This window comes from Triplophysa dalaica, chromosome 14, assembly GCF_015846415.1.
Source record: "Triplophysa dalaica isolate WHDGS20190420 chromosome 14, ASM1584641v1, whole genome shotgun sequence".
Classification (NCBI taxonomy): Eukaryota; Metazoa; Chordata; class Actinopteri; order Cypriniformes; family Nemacheilidae; genus Triplophysa; species Triplophysa dalaica.
In genome coordinates this window covers 7,044,670-7,062,980 of record NC_079555.1, presented here as the reverse complement: position 1 = coordinate 7,062,980, position 18,311 = coordinate 7,044,670, and the positions used below count along the sequence as shown (strand labels likewise).

The 18,311-nt window shown below is 38.3% G+C and overlaps 1 protein-coding gene across 3 annotated transcripts; it reads right to left on the bottom strand.

The window, feature by feature from the left end:
* Window positions 1–71: 71 nt before the first annotated feature.
* On the bottom strand, window positions 72–17,957 carry cpne2 (copine II). Of its 3 annotated transcripts, XM_056765751.1 has the most exons (17): window positions 15,838–15,879; window positions 14,145–14,242; window positions 14,040–14,062; window positions 12,979–13,158; window positions 12,772–12,846; window positions 12,510–12,581; window positions 12,326–12,409; window positions 12,115–12,204; window positions 11,910–12,008; window positions 10,647–10,730; window positions 10,174–10,233; window positions 8,513–8,646; window positions 8,366–8,420; window positions 7,679–7,730; window positions 7,426–7,559; window positions 1,511–1,747; window positions 72–574 (listed from the first exon to the last, which is right to left on the bottom strand). In XM_056765751.1, the coding sequence occupies exons 4-17, from the start codon at window positions 13,156–13,158 to the stop codon at window positions 467–469; spliced, it is 1,464 nt and encodes a 487-aa protein (XP_056621729.1). In that variant the 5' UTR covers window positions 14,040–14,062; window positions 14,145–14,242; window positions 15,838–15,879; the 3' UTR covers window positions 72–466. The 3 variants fall into 3 exon arrangements, with proteins under 3 accessions (XP_056621729.1, XP_056621728.1, XP_056621727.1); XM_056765750.1 differs by lacking the exon at window positions 15,838–15,879 and adding an exon at window positions 17,740–17,957 and having other exon boundaries at window positions 14,040–14,242; XM_056765749.1 differs by having other exon boundaries at window positions 14,040–14,242; window positions 15,838–15,986.
* Window positions 17,958–18,311: the final 354 nt, after the last annotated feature.

The following is an 18,311-nucleotide window of genomic DNA, read 5'->3' as shown; positions in this document are numbered from 1 at the left end:
TACACAAACCGTTTTTACAATTTACAGTAATGTGATCTAAAGTTCAGTTTTCCAATGCAAGTATCACAGAGTTGTGCTTCTCACAAATATAATTTATTGACCTGAGTAAAACAAACAACCAATAAAACTGTACAAAACCAACAACACCACCTTGACCATGGTACCATCACTAAATACAAATCACAACATAAGATACTCTTTAAAACATAGAACACGGTAGTATAAAGTTACATTCAGCCATATACTGTTACTAATATTGTGATGGACACAAATAGCCATTGCATCTTGACTGATGTGTTGTCATATATATATATATATATATATATAGAAACCAATAAATAAAAACATTTACTAAAAACATATATTTACAAGAAAAACATGCACTTTGTCCAATTAATTGGTCAAGGGGGGTTTGTAAACAGTTAGGTTTAGGCAACATGCATTGTGAACTTCAGGCCTTGAGCACTCATTCCTTCTTCGTGTTGCTAGGCGACAGGTTCCTCTGTTTGAAATACTGTGTGACCTGTTGAGGCAGCTCCGCCAATACGGATTTGGCTAAAGTTTCCTTCGGAGCCTGCGAGAACAACAAAAACATATCAACGTCGTTGAAATTTGCACATTCGAGTACACGTTGGCAGTGAGGACTTGTTAAATCCACTTCCATCTCATGAACACGAAGGATTGGCAGACGTATTTGGTGGCGAATGTTGGCACCGCGTCCCTCCCTATTCTCAGCTACGCTAAATGAATTTTAATTTCTTCTGAATGGAGCCCAAATTAAAGAACGCTGTCCGCTCCCTCCTGCTGTTGAGGAAATCACATGGCCCACAGAGCGCCCACTCGCATTCCTACTGCTGATTCTGTTTACATCCGTGATCCACGATCAGATTCAGTTTAGGACAACAAGAAACTATCTGTGGCAACAGCAATATTGATCATGTGTGGAAGCTGAAGCCTTTGGGTCAATTGATCTCCATAATTTAAGTTTAAAGTTGGGCAGCAAACACTTTTTCACCTGGGGCCAAGTTTCATTAACTTAGCTGCCAAATGAAGACTGTGAATTTTTTTAGAACCAACTAGTCTTACTATTCAGATTTCAATTAGACACTAGTCTACCTTTCTATGTAACTAACTTTAAGAAGTTATGACCAGTCTTGAAGAAAAAAAATGGATAAACTTGTAAGACTAGACTAAGTAGTTCATGCAACAAGGCCTCTGACTTTGTGACCAATTCTTAAATAACTGAGATGGGGCTTTCACAAAAAAATCATCATTTACTCAACCTGTTTGAATTTCTTAGGGATAGTTTAAAAAATATTCAAGATCTGCCTAAGTTATACTCATTAACCTTGCTTATTTAATTTTTACAAATCTGGGAAGCCACGTTTAGGTAATGGTTTACGGATTAGATCCGGATTAATTTTCAAACCTTGGTAAAGCCCAAACAATGTTAAAAACAAGACAACCCAAGATTACATTAACTCTTAAGTGTAGAGAAAGTCATACTCACATTGCGAAAGTCTCTGAATGGGACGAACTGCACAATGTCTCTGACCGCCTCCTCTCCCGTGTAAGATCGCAGCACGCTGCTGTCACCATCCAGAAACTCCATGGCCGTAAAGTCAGCATTACCCACCCCGATGATGATGATGGACATTGGCAGCTTGGCAGCCTGGACTATAGCGTGACGTGTCTCATCCATGTCACTGATCACTCCATCAGTAATAATTAGTAGTGTGAAGTATTGCTGCAGAAGAGACAGACGGGACATATAAGAGCTTGTGCAGGAACACATGTGACAGTGGGGTTGTTAGCATGTTGGTGAGCAGTAGCTAGGATGTGCCAGGTGATCGCTAGTGTGATGCTGGGTGGTCGCTAGGTGGCCCAAATACAAAGAAGCCACGACTATTCATGACATACCGGTAGCTAGTTAAAGGACAGGTCACCCAAAAATGAAAAATTCTGAAATTGTTTACTCACCAATTTCTTTGTTCTGATAACAGAGAAAGATATTTGGAAGAATGTTAGCAATTTTCAGTTCTCTGAGATCATCCACTATCATTGTAGGAAAAATTAAAATGGTAGTCAAATGTGCCCCAGAACTGTTCAAAATAACAAAATATCTATTTAATTCAAAATATCAGTCACACGCCCTTCTGAAGGCCTGCTTCGGCCGATATGCGTTTGTGTTTTTAATAGTTAAGCCCTGAAAATAAAGGCTATTTAAATGACCACATTTCCATGAGAGTGCCAGGATTCGGAATCTCTTTATTTATTGAAGAAGAGTTCGTAATCTAATTCTGTATTCAACAAAAGAAATATTGCTAACATTCTTCCATCTTATTATAACATCTTATTTTTCTTTTTGTATACAGATTTGGGACTATTTGAGGGTGAATAAATGATGAAACAACTTCAGGGGTCATTTTCATTTTAGGGTGAACTATCCCTTTAAGGCTTCTGTAATCCCCAAATCAATTTAAATCGGTGGGATTCTTATCAGAGCAAAACCGTGAGGCCGATCGCTATGAAATCCTACAGCACACATCTCCTGAAAAATATTTGATATCAAAGCGTCACAATTTGAGTTTTTGAAAAACCCTCAAATGCTACCAACATTAATAGTGATGTGCTTCACCAAGAACCACTAAGGGGATGTTTAATCTAGCCACAACTATGATGGTTGACTAAGATTTAATGACAAAATGTGATGAAATTTGTGCTACAACACACACGGCCACCTCCCCCCACATGACACAAACAGACAGCGAGACAGAAAGTGTGCTGAGGGGATTTATGCTGTCACGACCCCCTCCTGCTCACCGCCACGGCTCCTTAACACTTAGCATGCAGTTCCTCTCTTTTCTGTTATAATTTAACTTCGTTTCAAAGTGTAATTACAATTTCACCTAAAATGATTTGCTACCTCTGCAAAACAAAAAACATCATAAAGCTTCAAGCAGTTTTGCTGGTCAGCCAGTTGGTTTTCCAGCCTAAATCCCTTAAATAAGCAGGTGATGTAAAACTCATTTTTCGTGAAACGTGTTTATCTTGCTCTCGTGGACTAATGTTTGAGTTAAATGTCTCTAAACAGCACTGCATGATAAAAAAATTCCCTTGCTCCCTTTATTGCTTATGCAGCCTGTGGCTTATTAGCGGGGTTTGCTTAAGCAAGCATCATAATTACTATTGCTCGTACTTACAGTTAGGGATTAATTTAAAATCCTTAAAGTGTGGATCCTTTAAACCGTAAGTGGAAAACTTGTTTTGCACCGTGCTGTGAACATAAATGAGGAACCCCCTATAGCAACACCATAGAAATAAAAAAAACTCTCACCTTAGCAACCAAATAGGAACCTGACATTGTTTTGATATTTATACAAGCAACTAGCACTCAAAATACCTTTGTTTTCATTTGTTAAATATAGGTCATTGAAAATAAGACGGGCGGAAATTTCGAGCAGTGGAAAACAAAGTCAAGGCTGTTCCCTCTTTTTTTATGTCCGTTACGACCGAAATGAGAAGTACAGTCATGGAGAATGGAATCAGATGAGGAACGAGGCCGTCCCCCCTGCCCTTAACGCCATACTGTATCGCTGAGACACTGTGGGCAACTCTTCCTGCGAGCACTGGTTTAACCTTCCTAAATAAACACACGGCTTAACAAAACGAACAGGCTTTCCAACCAGTAACCGTGTGAAATAACACACATAAAATAACCTATATACAAAATAAACTGATGCAGAGTTCAAAATCAGAGGCCTTCCCGAAAGATGCTGAAAAAGCAAATTATCTGTGCAATGAAAACAAACTGTTTAGCTCTGTATTTCTACAGCATGTCAACCATAATTCGTGTTTTGGACTTTGAGACATATATATGAGACATTGATACTAATTGTTAAATAAAAAATAAAAATTGCTCAAAGAAAATTGACAAAAATGCAGGTGGATTATGTAACCTTTACGAAGACACTTTCTGGACATTCAGCATCTGCTTATGCAGCTGCCGGACTTCCTGCCTTACCGGTCCATAAACAGCGAATGACATCGACCTCTTACACCCCAACCCATACCAACAACCCCCCTCCCCGCTGAGACCAATGAATTCTTGGCTTTTTGATGAAGGCTTTTTTGTGGTCGTGAAAGGCTCATTAGTGTCTCGCTAACTAGTGCAGGGACGCATATAAAGTTAACCTGAATATTCAGTCGCAGTAAAAGTGTTCAAACAACAAAAACCTTACACTCATAATACAGGTGTTCATTGGTAAGTCATCTGAAAATCTTTCCCTGCTCATAAATATGTCAGAAATATTTCCATTAGCGAGTACAAATCATGACTATGGATTGAAACACTTGAGGATTTCACAAACCACTGTTAAAACCTTTCACCAAAACAGAACATAACCACAGCACAATCTTCTTCTTACAGGATTAAGGCTCTGTTGTTCTCTCCATTCTCTCTTCACCACCCATTTTTATCTTTTAGAGGTGACAGGGTGCAATTAAGGATAGAAAGCATTCTAGGCTCTTCTAAAGGAGGTTAAATAATAACTAACTATTAAGTTTTCCTACCAGACTAAGTGTTTGTCATGAAGTGCGAGCGAAACACTGCATTTAGCTCATGAGCGGCCACCAATGAAAATTCCTGCATTCTCCCAGCCAGGTTATAGTATTGTTGTGATGTGGCACGATGTTTTTAATGAGCATCGGGACTGACTGTATCTACTATGAATAAAATATATGGCTTAGTGTCCATCTATTTTGATTTTTTGTAAAAAGTGGTGTGACATCAGATCCGCTGTGTGTACACATTTCTAAAACACATAAACTTTAAACCCTATTAATTTTTTTATTATTGAATTATTATTAGAAATGAAAAATGAAAAAACATGAATATTTAAAATATACGTATTATTTGCTTAAAGGTCCAGTCCGTGAAATCTAGCGGCAAGGTTGCAAATTGCAACCACCCGCTCACTCCATCCCTCCCGTTTGAAACACTACGACGGCTGACAGAACATGGCAAATTATACGCAAGGAGGCCCGCAGTGTATGTAGATATAAATAGCTAATTCTTAAGTAATAAAATATAACGCTTCATTGTGTAAGATCATTATACACCTCTGAAGAAATAGTTATGTATATTGTATTGCAATTTTGTAAATAGATCCTGCAAAAAACTACACACTGGACCTTTAAAGAAATTAAAGCCTTTTGAAGAACTTTTGTGAAATCATTTTGAAGAAAATAAGGAACATTTCTCATGCCGTTCTGATTACCACAAACTTCTCATTCGCGTAATGTGTCTAAACATTTAATTTTTTGCTGACTTTTTCCTATTATTATTACAATTATTAACTATTCTCAACAAAGCATTTTCATTAGAATCTAATTACTGTATTAATACTGAATACAATTTTCACAATGTTATATAAAAAAAAATCTTTAAGTGATAAATGTAATATTGGGTGCAGTAGGGGTTTCACAATATACCGGTATTTATAATAACCGCAATATTAATCGGTAGTCTTGATATCATGATAATACTACATAGAACAATATTGTAAATAATTCACAACCCGTATCTGGTTGACTCTCGTTTTGGCAACATTTGGATTCAAGAGGCACAATGTTAAAAAAAACACATTTTGGCCAAAAAAAGAGAAAAATAAAAAACTAAAGAAGAATGTAACTGTTGCCATATTTTATATATTTCAATAGATATTTAGATAATATTGAAATTGTTCATTATTTTGCCCATTGTTCCCATGTAGTGGAAATCTCATATTGTGACGGCCCTCGATAAAGTATCCCTAGTGAGTTTGTGCACTTTCAGTTTGCCTAATTTAAGTTATTTTAGTTATTTTATGTAAATAACAAATGTAAAGGTAAACAAGAATGCGATCACATCCTCTTAAGCTTTTCTCTCCCTCTGAATTCTCTACGTAAGCCCAACTCTATGCACCGTGTGTACAATAATAATTATCCAGCAGTATGACGTCTTGCATTGTGCACAGCCCAGCTCCCTCAAAACAAACAAACGATACTCCGTTCCCGTTATCCTCTGAAGCTAGCCTATCTGGATGGCCCGTACACAGAGCAAACCTGAGGGCGCAGCCTCATTAGTCACTAAAACCCTGAACAACTGCAAAAAAGGAAACATTTGTCCGCTGAATCAGCTTCTATAAATAGCTATAATTGAAAAGGGATTTTAATGGCTGTTTTCCACAGGGCTGAGCCGGAGAAATTGTGAGCGCTGCAGTGCGCCGTTCAAAGGCCCTCGGCAGACTTTGAACTAACAACCAGAGGCACATTTTCCCAGTGTCTTACCGAGCAATTAGACTCTGCTGCGCCAGGGTCAGTGCTGGTATCTATTAGACGACCGCACGTCTGTGTACACCCCAGCAAAACAACATGACTGACCTCTTAAAGGAACAGTTCACCCAAAATGTACTCGCACAAAGCTGTCCAGTAGTTTTGGAAGATGTGTATAGATTATAAGGATACCGAATGACTACACGCAAGGTTATAGATTGAATATCATACCTCCCCTTTTCAAACCAAACGACACACATGTTCCCCGGAGATTAACAGAGTGAGTTAAACTATGGGAACAGATGTGTGCTCCTGTTGTGGAAAAGTAAGACCCATCCGTGATTTACCTTTCTGGAATGTTCTATCTTACACGGTTTTCCAGTTAGAGAGAGAAAACAGTGGAGCACTGTTCCTCTCCGAGCAGAGGGAAGGGAGTTCTGGAGGGATTTGTGTGAAGTGGGTGTGGAGCCGATGTGGTTTTTGTCATTTAGTCTTACAGACTGAGAGTGCTTTTGCAGCTGAGTAATAGGATGCGAAAAAACTAATGAGGCTTTTATATGGAGACTCTTTGTCCAGAATTGCTCTGACACAGCAGACGCACACACATAAACACAGGCTCTCTGTTCATGGGAAGGCACTAGTTGTTAAATAGAAAGACGAGCCACTGCTGACTTAAAACATGCAAGAAACCGTCAATTATATTAACACTGAAGGCATTTAACAGATGCTTTTATTTCAATGGAGTTCGAGTGTTTTACGCATCACAGTCGAAAGGTGGGAAACATTAAATTCAGAAGGTAATCCATCGATTTATCTGACCATAAAATCCAAATAAGCTAATAGTTTTTAAGTAAGTATAGATGTTAAACTAAACATGCCGAACAGAAAGAGTTTGGAGCATGCAGTCTTCTCAGCTGAGAGATTTACCTTGGCACGCAGTTAACGGGAACTGCTTTTTTATGCTAAGCAACTTGATCAGCGTTCTTTGGGAAGTGAACCTACATCATAGCAAGGCACGAAAATCAACTGAATTATAATTAACCAAATGATTCTGGGAAGATTTGTGGTAAAGTATGCAGCTGCTTCGTAATTTGTTTTGGAAATACTTACAGCTGCAGTGTCTTGTTGAAGGGCTTGGGTGGCAAAGCGGGCCACGTGGTTGATGATGGGGGCGAAGTTGGTGGGTCCATAGAAGCGGATGTGAGGCAGGCAGTTGGAGTAGGCCTGAACGATTCCCTCCACACCTGCAAACGCGCAAAACACTCTCAATAAAGCTACAGTTAAAACAAATCTTCATATGTGAGTCTTCTGCATAGGTGCTACAGTCAAAAACGACAAATTAAAAATATGTGTGTGAATATACCTGAACAGAACGGGTTGGTGGGATTAAAGTTGATTGCAAATTCATGGGACACCTGTGATATAAGAGGAAAAAGAAAATTGCTAGTATCTAGTAACGGGCCAGTATGCTCTCACCTAGTCGTCCACCATTCAACCACTCAAACAGGAAAGTATCAACCATATATTTTTGTCTTTTTTTGCTTTCTATTTTCAATGGCAATGTTAAAAGTGGCATGACTTTAGAGATCATGTCCAGGTCCTAAACTACCAATTCAATAACCGATTCACTGAAATACATTTCACGACAACTACGATCAATCTTAAGGATTTTTTTCACAAGGATCTTTGGCCTCATCGCAATTCATGTCCACCGCAGTCACAGCACACAATACCATCTATCTATCCATCCTTCTGCCTTTTTTAGTCCCTCGCCTTGTTCACTCCAGCGTCATGGCAACACAGATGGGATGACAGTTGCATAATCATTTGATATGCGAGTAAAATTCATCTTCTTTATCTCTCTTTTCTATGCATTACGCTTAAAATTCTGGTTTGCATTTCACACGTACAAAGTCTTGAGCAGGATTTCACACTCAATTTTAATAGATCGATTGAGTAAAAGGAAAACCAGCTTCTAAATGAATACACACATTTTTATGATACGTGGACACGTCCACGCTGATGCACACACCGTTACACTTTTTCTCACCTTCCAGTCAGGTTGGAGTTGAGCCCCAAAACCAAGAGCAGGAAACATTTTGTCCCTGTGGACATAAAGTGTGGATATAAAGTGTGAACAAGAAGGTGTGATTTCAGCACTCTTCTTTTGTGTTTTATTAATAACACTGATACTTACGTGTCGTAGTCTTGGATGATCTGGCCTACAGCCCATATGGCGGACAGATATTCATTGCTGCCCATCGGGTTGATATAATGCAAAGAGGACGGTTCCCGCGGGTTTCCATTGGATGCCGTGAAATCAATGCCAACCTGTAGAAACAAACATCAGTAAGGAAACAATTCACCACAAAACTTCCAATTGGCCCAGTGTATTAAAAACACAAAAAGCTTTAATACGATAGTATCTTTCATTCACATTCGCATTTCGAAGCTCAAACGGAACCCAAAGGCAATGTTGACATCTCCCCAGGGTTCAACCATCAAATCTACTCAAGAGGCGGTCCTTAAGACCTGCTCCTACACAACATGCCTGTCTCTGTTTCTAAGCTTCCTGTATCACAATTCATATAGAACTCCTATACGCGCTGTACCGACACCTCAACTGGGCCAAAAACAGACTGAGGAGGCATAAGGAAGACCAGTGTTGAGGAAAAGTGAGGATGAGGAAATAGGAAGTGACAGAATGAGGCGCCCTTTTATTGTTGACAGCCTCACATTTCCCGTCATGGCCTCCGGCTGACCAGGCTGTGAAGTTCAGCATACGAGAATAACCCATAGTGATGTCTACTCTATTCTCCCAGTGTGCCTGTTACAAATCCTCTCCATTTCTTTGAGAGGGTGAAAGAAATCGATTTTTGTTTCATGACAAAAATCATTAGGATATTAAGTAAAGATCATGTTCCAGGGGATATTTTGTAAATTTCCTACCTTAAATATATAAAAACTTTATATTTGTGAGTGGATGGCCTGCCACAGTGTCCCTGATTAACAACTGTTTCAATTTGTCCTATTCTAACAACTCATACATCAATAGACAGTTTATTTATTCAGCTTTCAGATGATTTAACAATCTCAATTTCGAAAAATTTACCCATAATACTTGTTTTGTTGTCCGGGTTACAAATGGTCTATGTCCTCTTACTCACAATGCCTCTGATGACTCCATAAAACTGCCATGAGTGCCAGATTTTTTTTATATACCATCACAAACAGCTTTTCATTTAGGGCTCTTTTTACCAAATCTATATAGCAACATCAATACAGGTGATATTTTGACATGAGGGAATATCATCGTCTGCAGGTCAGCAAATGAAAATGTGCATCATGAGATACACAGAATTCACTTTTCTCAAAGCTTTTCCTTTGTTCACTTCTCTCGCTAGCTTGATCTCTCTCTCTTTCACATCCTTTGTGTCTCTCTGTCTTTAGCTTCAAATGAGAGACATGGACCTTAACACTGCAGCACACTGTAACTATAGCAACCTGTGAATTTCACTCACTTTATCGTTTCTTACCAATCACACTTGTGAAGGCAATTGGGTCATATATATGAACCATTTATAGAGCAGGTTCAACTGGATAGCATGTTAAAAGAGATTTTACTGAGTTTACTCAATTTGATATCGACGCTGAGTATTGAAAATGTCTGACGTTTTTTGTCAAACAGACCTGCCGTACACATATGACACATTCTAACTGGAACTGTCATTGCCATTGTGGTTGTCAGGTGAAATAGTGTGAATGACAGAATATTTTCACAATCATCTGCATTCAAAAGATATTTTCATATTTTGCATGCATGACCCCCACACGGAGCGTTGACGTTATTATACTCACAGTGAACATGAGTTGACAGCCACCCAGAATATAGTCCAGAAAGGAGTAATCCCTTGTGATCTAACAAAGAATCGAGATAGCAACAAATCAATAAAAAGCACAATCACCTTTAAAGACTTTCTTAAAAAAAGGTTGCTCATTGTACTGTGTGTGTGTGTGTGTGCATATAATGTGAGACTTAATACTTGGTTCGTGTTCTGGTAGTGACTGAATCCATCGGCTGAGGCAATTTAAGCTACGGTGACTGTGACAGGTGTTTTGTGATGATTTGAATACATTTCATTTAATAGGGATTTAGCACTATTAATCTTCTCTTTTCTTACAGCAAAGTCACAATTAAAAACCTTTATGTAATTAAAAAAATACATAATCAACTGACACATGAGAGCTACATAATGTGCTTTCAGTGGCACGCAGAAGGTTTTTATATAGTTTTTTGTTGCCTCTGAATAATGGATTCTTTTTTTATTTACCTTGCAAGACTTTAGAACTATGACCCCGGAGTTTTTGTAGTTTTTCTTCTTCTGTTTTTTGGGATTGATGCATTCAAACTCGACCTGTAAACAGAGAGTTCTGCGTTACAGACCACACACACTGGGAACACATAAAGGGACAGTTCACCCCGAAATGAAAATTCTGTCAGAATCTACTCACGCTCTAGTCATTTTAAACCTGTATGACTTTCTTTCTTCTGCAAAACCCAAAAGAAGATATTTTGAAGAACGTTGGTAAGCAAAAAACATTGGTCCTCCTTCACTTTTTTATTTTTATTTTATGGAGACAAAACCAAAAAGAAAGCCATACAGATTTGAAATCACATGAGGGGGGAGTTAAAGAGGACAGAATGTTTATTTTGGGGTGAACTATCCCTTTAAAAAAATGAGTGACTGCATCATTGACATTAGCCGAAACCATAAGTGTTAATCTCCCCTAAAACCTTGTTATTACATGTTTGTACATTTTATATTAATAATTTTAATTCGGATTTTGTACAGTAATTGTTCATTTCAACAATACCGAAGTATACTGACACAATATCTCTTCTGAAAAGATGGCAGGAGGGTTGTTCTAGATGAGTTTTTAAATGCGAGATGTGAACATAGCTTGAAGCCAGAGGGGGGACAATCATTGCGGGAGCTCAATTCATTTACAACACGCTACAAAATACATCATATCTTCTAGCTAATGCTCTGCAGCAGAGTGTAAATACACGAACGCTGCAAAATTGTATTTATTAGTGCACAAAACCGAGCACATGCTCCTGGAGATTTTAATGCTATATGTATATATTTAATGCTTTAATGTTTAACTGTGACTGGCGACACAATGCCTGTTCTGACAAACAAGGCAGCGGTACAACAAGTGATTTGCATCTCAAAAGAGCCAGTTACTCTCTCCCACCTCCTCTCTCTCCATCTCCCTCTGTCTTTCGTTCTTTCACTCACTAATTCCCAGCTTCATTATGCCAGATAATGAGGCATAGCTAGTACTCACATAGTATTCTGGCAAAACAGTGACAGTCATTACCGTGAGCCAAGCATTACTTCTCGCTTTAAGACAATACAATTTTTTTACTGTGTTAACGTTCCTGCTCTAGTGCTCCAGCAGGTACAAACAATGCAAAGGTTGTGGGTTCAACATAATGACAAAATGTACATTACAAAAACCTTTCATCTACTATAAGTTGCTTTGCATAAAAACATTCACTAGACAAATGTAATTTAAAGCAAGATCACCTCCACTGAGTTCTGTGCTTCACTCATCTTGGTGATGGTGGTCTGAAACTCGCCGATGAAGTCATGGCTTCCGTCATTGTCGTAATCATAGCACAGCACCTGCGGCATAACACATTATCTTTAAAACGAGGCAAAAGGCGTCAAGCGCTAATTCTGTCTCATCGGGATGTGTTTTAACAAACATGCTGTACATCTTGGAACATACCTTAATGTTTCTGTCCACATCTCCATTACATAGTGAGATGAGAGGAACTGTGAATGGCTTCCACACAGGATCCAAAGTGTTTTTAATGACCTGCGAAGAATAAATCACAGTAGGAAGGTGCGCAGTGTTAACCTGGTCGCTCAGTTGTAAGTCACTTTGGATTAAAGTGTCTCCTAAATGAATACATTTAAATGTAAACTCAGAGTTTTACCTCTGTTCGGTGAACCATCATCCATTTCCCATCATCCCCCTGTTTGTGGAATTCTAAATAGGGGTCTGATTTTCCGAAAAAGTCCTGAAATACAAAGCACAATTAACATTAATATGATATACTGTACCTTCGGTTGAAAGCTTTTGAAAGTGCTTGAATTGGTTAATGCAAGCTCTTCCCTCACCTTTTTATCAAGCTTCTTCCCACACATGGTCAGGGTGATTATTCTGTTGTCTGATAACTCCAGGGCTGTTATCTACAACAAACACAGCATATCATGATGCTCTTAAAAAAACTCCATCAACGTACAGTATATACACATACTGCACATAAACATATAATCACATTAAACACACACGTATGTATATACAGTACCTATATATATATATATATATATATATATGTATATATTATTGATCTGTTTTGGTGTGTATTTGGTGTCTTACTGTGATGGTGCCCTTTCCTGCCGGCTTGCTATTCGCTAAAATCAGTGGTCGGTGTAGCTTCTTATTTGACACAATCTAAAACAGAACAGATGGCCCATTTAACAGATCTTTATAGACAGATATATGTCATAACGAAGACGCCACGAGTCTAATGATAATCTGAAAAATGATCTGGCAGCAGAGGAAACAAAGAAAAGGATGCCGTACCACACCCAGCGTGCAGGTAAACTCGCCCAGAAAGTCGTGTTCGTAAAGCTGCGAGCTGCACTTGTCCTCGTCAAACATGGCAAACTTCAGCTTCTGGACCTCTTCGAAGTGATAGTCCACTTGAAATTTCACGCCAAACACTGGATTCAGGTTATTTATGGCGGTCTCGGTTCGAGCCATCTGACGGCACATACAAACAGAGGCCATGTGAATTCGGGGAGGGCTGTCCAATTGTCATGCCAACATAAGCGTTCCAGCTTGGCTAATTAACAGAAGTGTTAGCCATCTTGTGTCACCAACTACTATAATACTGACAGCCTATAATAAACATTTTGTTTGTTTTCGAACATTTTCGAGTAAATTCTGGGTGAAATGTTTACTTACAAAATATTCCATTCATGCATAATATTGTATTACATTTGCATAACTGAATATTACTACATTATATCTGCATTATATCATCTACTGGCTATCTAGATAAGCATTGACCAATAAAATACTCCCTTATAATGTAAGTGTGTGATGGACAGTATAGATCTGTGCCACAGATTAAGTCTCAAAAATAGGTTCTTGTGTAAATTTTTCCACTTATTATCTTTTCAGTGTTTTTGATATAAACATTAATCCTTAATCAGTCTACACATCGGTAGAACACATCCTTTTCTCAAATGCATTTGATCCTGCATTACAATAAACACATTCCTTTGTTTCCCTTGCTGTTTCCATGGTTACAGTGTGCGGTGAAAGAGAGATTTCATGTGCAGGCTTGCCCTACTGACCAGCAGCATGGGTCTATGATGATTGGACTGCTCAAGGCGCAGTCCCATAGAGACTGCACACACTCAAATGCTCAAGCTTCCTCTTTTATTATTATTCCTAAAAAAATCGTATTTTTACTTGTGTGTATCTTGCTCAAAGATATCTCCTCATATATGTACAGTAAGACTATTTCTGATCTATCTACTAACCTGTCACCAGTTTTTATAAATCCTCAACCACCTCCTGATCCCACGGTTACTCCTCTAATCTCTGAAGGTTGGAAAAACTTAACTGCTGCTTACCTCCACCCAGTTGCCATCCACCTCTTGGAAAAGAACACAGAAGGGATCAGATTTTGATGCCACATCACGGTCTAGCAGGTTGGAGCCGCAGACAGAAAGCTCTACCTTCGTGACGAAGTGCTGGGGCCTGATGGCAGGAGCCACGTCGGGCCCCGAGCCCAAAGTGTAAGCCATCGAGATGGGAGTTCCTCCTCTCCCACACCCTGGGGGCAACAAAAGTGGGTTTAACTTCTCTTTTATCTAAAACGACTTACAAATGAGACTTACATATCACACAGTGACTTGTCTTCATAGGTGCTTTGGTACACTGCCATATAAAATTCATGTGTTATCACTGGGATCACCCAATTTAACTTTAAGGGACAGTAAATTATAATAATAATAAAACAATCTGTCATCATTTACCCTCAAGTTGTTCTGAATCTGTATACATTTAGATGTTCTGATGAACACAGAGAAAGATATTTGGAAGAATGCTTATAATCAAACAGGTCTTGGCCACCTACCACAGCAGAAAAAAATTACAACGGTAGTCAAAAGTGCTCAAGAACAGTTTGCTTTCCTACATTCTTCAAATATCCTCTTTTGTGTTCAACAGAACAAAGAAATATATAAAGCAATGGTAGTCAATGGCGACCAAGAACTGTTTGGTTACACGCTTTATTCTAAATAATATATTTCTAAATATCTTTGTTTATCAAAACAAAGACATTTATACAGATTTGGAAAAACGTGAGGGTCAGACAGAACGTTCATTTTTGGATGAACTGTTCCTTTAATGTAACCATGAATTGAATAATGTTTTTTTCAATGAGTGCATTTATAAACTTTTTATCTTAGCACTTCCCCCAAGTTGCCCGGCAATTTGAAACTTCAAAAATAGAAAGCCTATTATCATCAGTTTTAATCGTTTCCAACATAAAAATAAAATGTAGGACAGTGAACTGGATCCATCCAGTAGAAACAAACCGCACAGCACTGTTTGACCTTTTTTCACAGAAATCATTTGACCACATCTCTTTGAGACTTGGTTCATGGGTTCACGGCCAACTGACAAACAACTTCTCTAATAAAAACCAAAGATGAAAACACACATATGATTTCCCCACGCTAGCAGACTTGAAAACGGACTCACATACAGAACATGAGCGTCACACCAGGACATGAGGAATACAGTGAGGGCTCGTGTTGCTTAGATACTGATGTACCACTGTCTGTTTCTGTGTTAATGTCACAAACCACAATTAGGCAGTGACCACATTTGACAAAGCGTGCAAGTGAAAAAAGACATGTCACACAGAATCCCATTACCTTAAAATGTCATTACAACTTATCATGTTAACAACAGGAACTAAGATTAGTCGATTCGGTTAATTTTTGCCAACCAGTGGTACTCATTTGGAAACAGTACATGATGGTACTGTTCGACTTAATGGTTATAGAACAGCTTGGTTGAGTTGGTCTGGAGAACAACTTGTCAACCAGTTGGTCACAGCATGCAAGAATATAACCAAAAGTGAGAGAGTAACTCTCTTCGTAAATCTCTTCGTATTCTTTTCCCGTAACTGTTTTAGAGAGAATATTACTAACTAAATCCTCAGTCCCTTTTCGCATTCATTGTATAAAACAAAAAGTAGCACCACAATCTGCTAAAAAAATTCTTCACATGCGGCCAAAAAGGATTTGAAACAACAAAAGAATTTTAATTTTTGGATGAACTAAGCTTTTTTAACTACCTTTTTGTCCAAAACTAAAAACAAACATTTTTGATCATTCAGGATATTTAAGAATAACTTACCTGGGTTTCCATCCCAAAACGGCATCTTACATTCAAGTGTCTAACCTCAAGGGTTGTTCAGATTCTCAATGAACTTGGCAATCAAATAACCATTATATACTGTGTAGCACGGTTCAGTAGGTAACCATTCACAGAAAAATGGTAAGTTCCACATGTGGGTGATGTCATGGAAAACGGAACAGACAGTCACAGCAGTGTGAACTTCCTGAATACTCATGGTCACTTAAGAAATCTTGCAGCCGAAGACCAGGTGAAAGTGTAGTCTGTGCAGTTAACAACATAAAATATTGCACAAATGAGTAAGCCATTGACTAACCCTGTTGTTCTGTATCTCATCTGGACATGGGAACATCTGAGGTCAAAATGGCCATATGTTTTAAAATGATACCGTAAACATGGCTTATCTTGTATGATAATCAGCTTTTATCTGCACTTCATCACTTATCTGCAAGGTGTTTGGGGTTCTAAGTTGTAATTAAATTATATGCACGTTCCTAATCCTCATTTTCCATCATTATATATATTATAAATACATTTACATGTATTAATTTGGCAGACGCTTTTATCCAAAGTGACTTACAAGTAGAAGAGCATTTAAACATTTTGTCAAAACGTAAAACAGTACCGTTAATTTACAAGGCCATTCTACTAGGAGGATTAAAGCTGGAGTAAGCAAAGGAGAGAATGAACCAAAAGCTTTTTTTTGACAGACAGACTTTCTTTGACAGACAGACTTTCTTTGACAGACAGACAGACATACAGAGTTATTGGTTAGTCAAATAATTGCGTAACAGGTAAATTTTAAGCTGTTTTTTGAAACTTGTGAAGGATGCTATAGATGGAGACTGGTAGTTCATTCCATCAAAGGGGAACCGAATAAGTAAAGGTCTTGCAAGCGATTTGGTGCCTTGCTGTGATGGAACAACTAGGCATCGCTCATTTTCAGACCGAATATGATGGGAGTGGATATGGAGGATAAATATGGGGGGGATTTTTTAGGGTACCTGCCCCCATCCACTGGAGTCTATGTACCCTGATTCCCTGACAACAGTACACTCCCCAGTTAAAGGACTCTAAAAATATGTTATTATCCATTACCTGGGAAGTATCTAAACAGTTTATCTAAAATGTATTTAAATTAAAAAGATACTAATAAGAGCCGTTGTATGCTACAACTCAATACACAAATTATAGCAGTAATAAGACAAATGAAAGTTGTCCATTTGATGAAAAGCAAACACACATTTTCACACGTTTTGTAGCATTCTTGTAAGTTTAGCATGTGCTTGTTCAACAAACAAAATGCTTTTTTTAATAAATATTTACATTAGATTTGCAGGAGTCATATATAATTCCACCTAATGCCAAAATAGTTTGTACTTCCATCCCAAGACCTAACGCCAAACATTAAGCAGGCTGTTTAAGCATCATACTTTCTGCTCAGCCGTCAAACCGCAGCTTCAGTAAAGGATTAAAGGTGCGACATCCTGTTTGGTGAATTATATCTTGAGCAATGCAATGCAATGAGAGTTTATAATGGCTAACCATGAACTAAATGAATGAACGTTACGACAACCAAACCGGAAACTTGGACAACAGTTAATTACCAAAAACTGAAATACATAAACAATTAGTACAATATTGTCAAATATTGTCCAACTACAAAAACAGAAGTCAAGGCAAACAGAAATAACAGTTATTGTTTGACTTCAGCACAACAGTTAAATTAATTATTTACATGCGCAAATGTTTTTGTTAGCAATCGCTTTTTTGGTTTGTCAATGTATTGTTTTTAATAAGTGCCAACCGGAAAGGATGCCTTCCTTTTGATGTTAAAATGTAACACAACTGCTTAGTTTATGAATGGAAATCATTACTTCCAGTAGTCAATTTGAAACTCACCCCTCAAACCCTTCTCAGACCGCGCAGACTACTTTTCCCGAGCGCCTTTTCTGTCGTCGTCTTTTGGTGCCAACAACTCTGCGTTACAAAATGACTCGGGTTGACTTCATTATCTAGCCAAAAGAAAACGATGCCGATGTGTTTTCTGCGAGAAGGTAAAGCCCTTAGCCCAGTGAAAGCAAAAGACGCTCCGCTGCGTAAAAGCGCGCGTATACGGGGAGCGCGCTCATTGAACCAACAGTTGTCTAGTTTTTGCAGCTCTGACAACTCCGCCCGAGTTCACATCTTTTATTCTGTCATCACAGTTAGCTAGTCTCTTCTGAATGCGTTCGTTAAAGTGGCATTAGAGAAAGAAATCTATGGATAAATAACACTGGCTTCATATGCATTCCACATACGACACCGTCGTATTTTACGCAATTGTACGCTCCCTGCTAGAAAAAAACAATACAAATTCTAATATTAATACCATAATGAACAATCAGTAGACTAATGAAACACAAGACATGCTGAAAAATCCTTATGTATTGTGTTTTAGGCCATATTCCAGATTAATGTAATGGTTTTCTTTG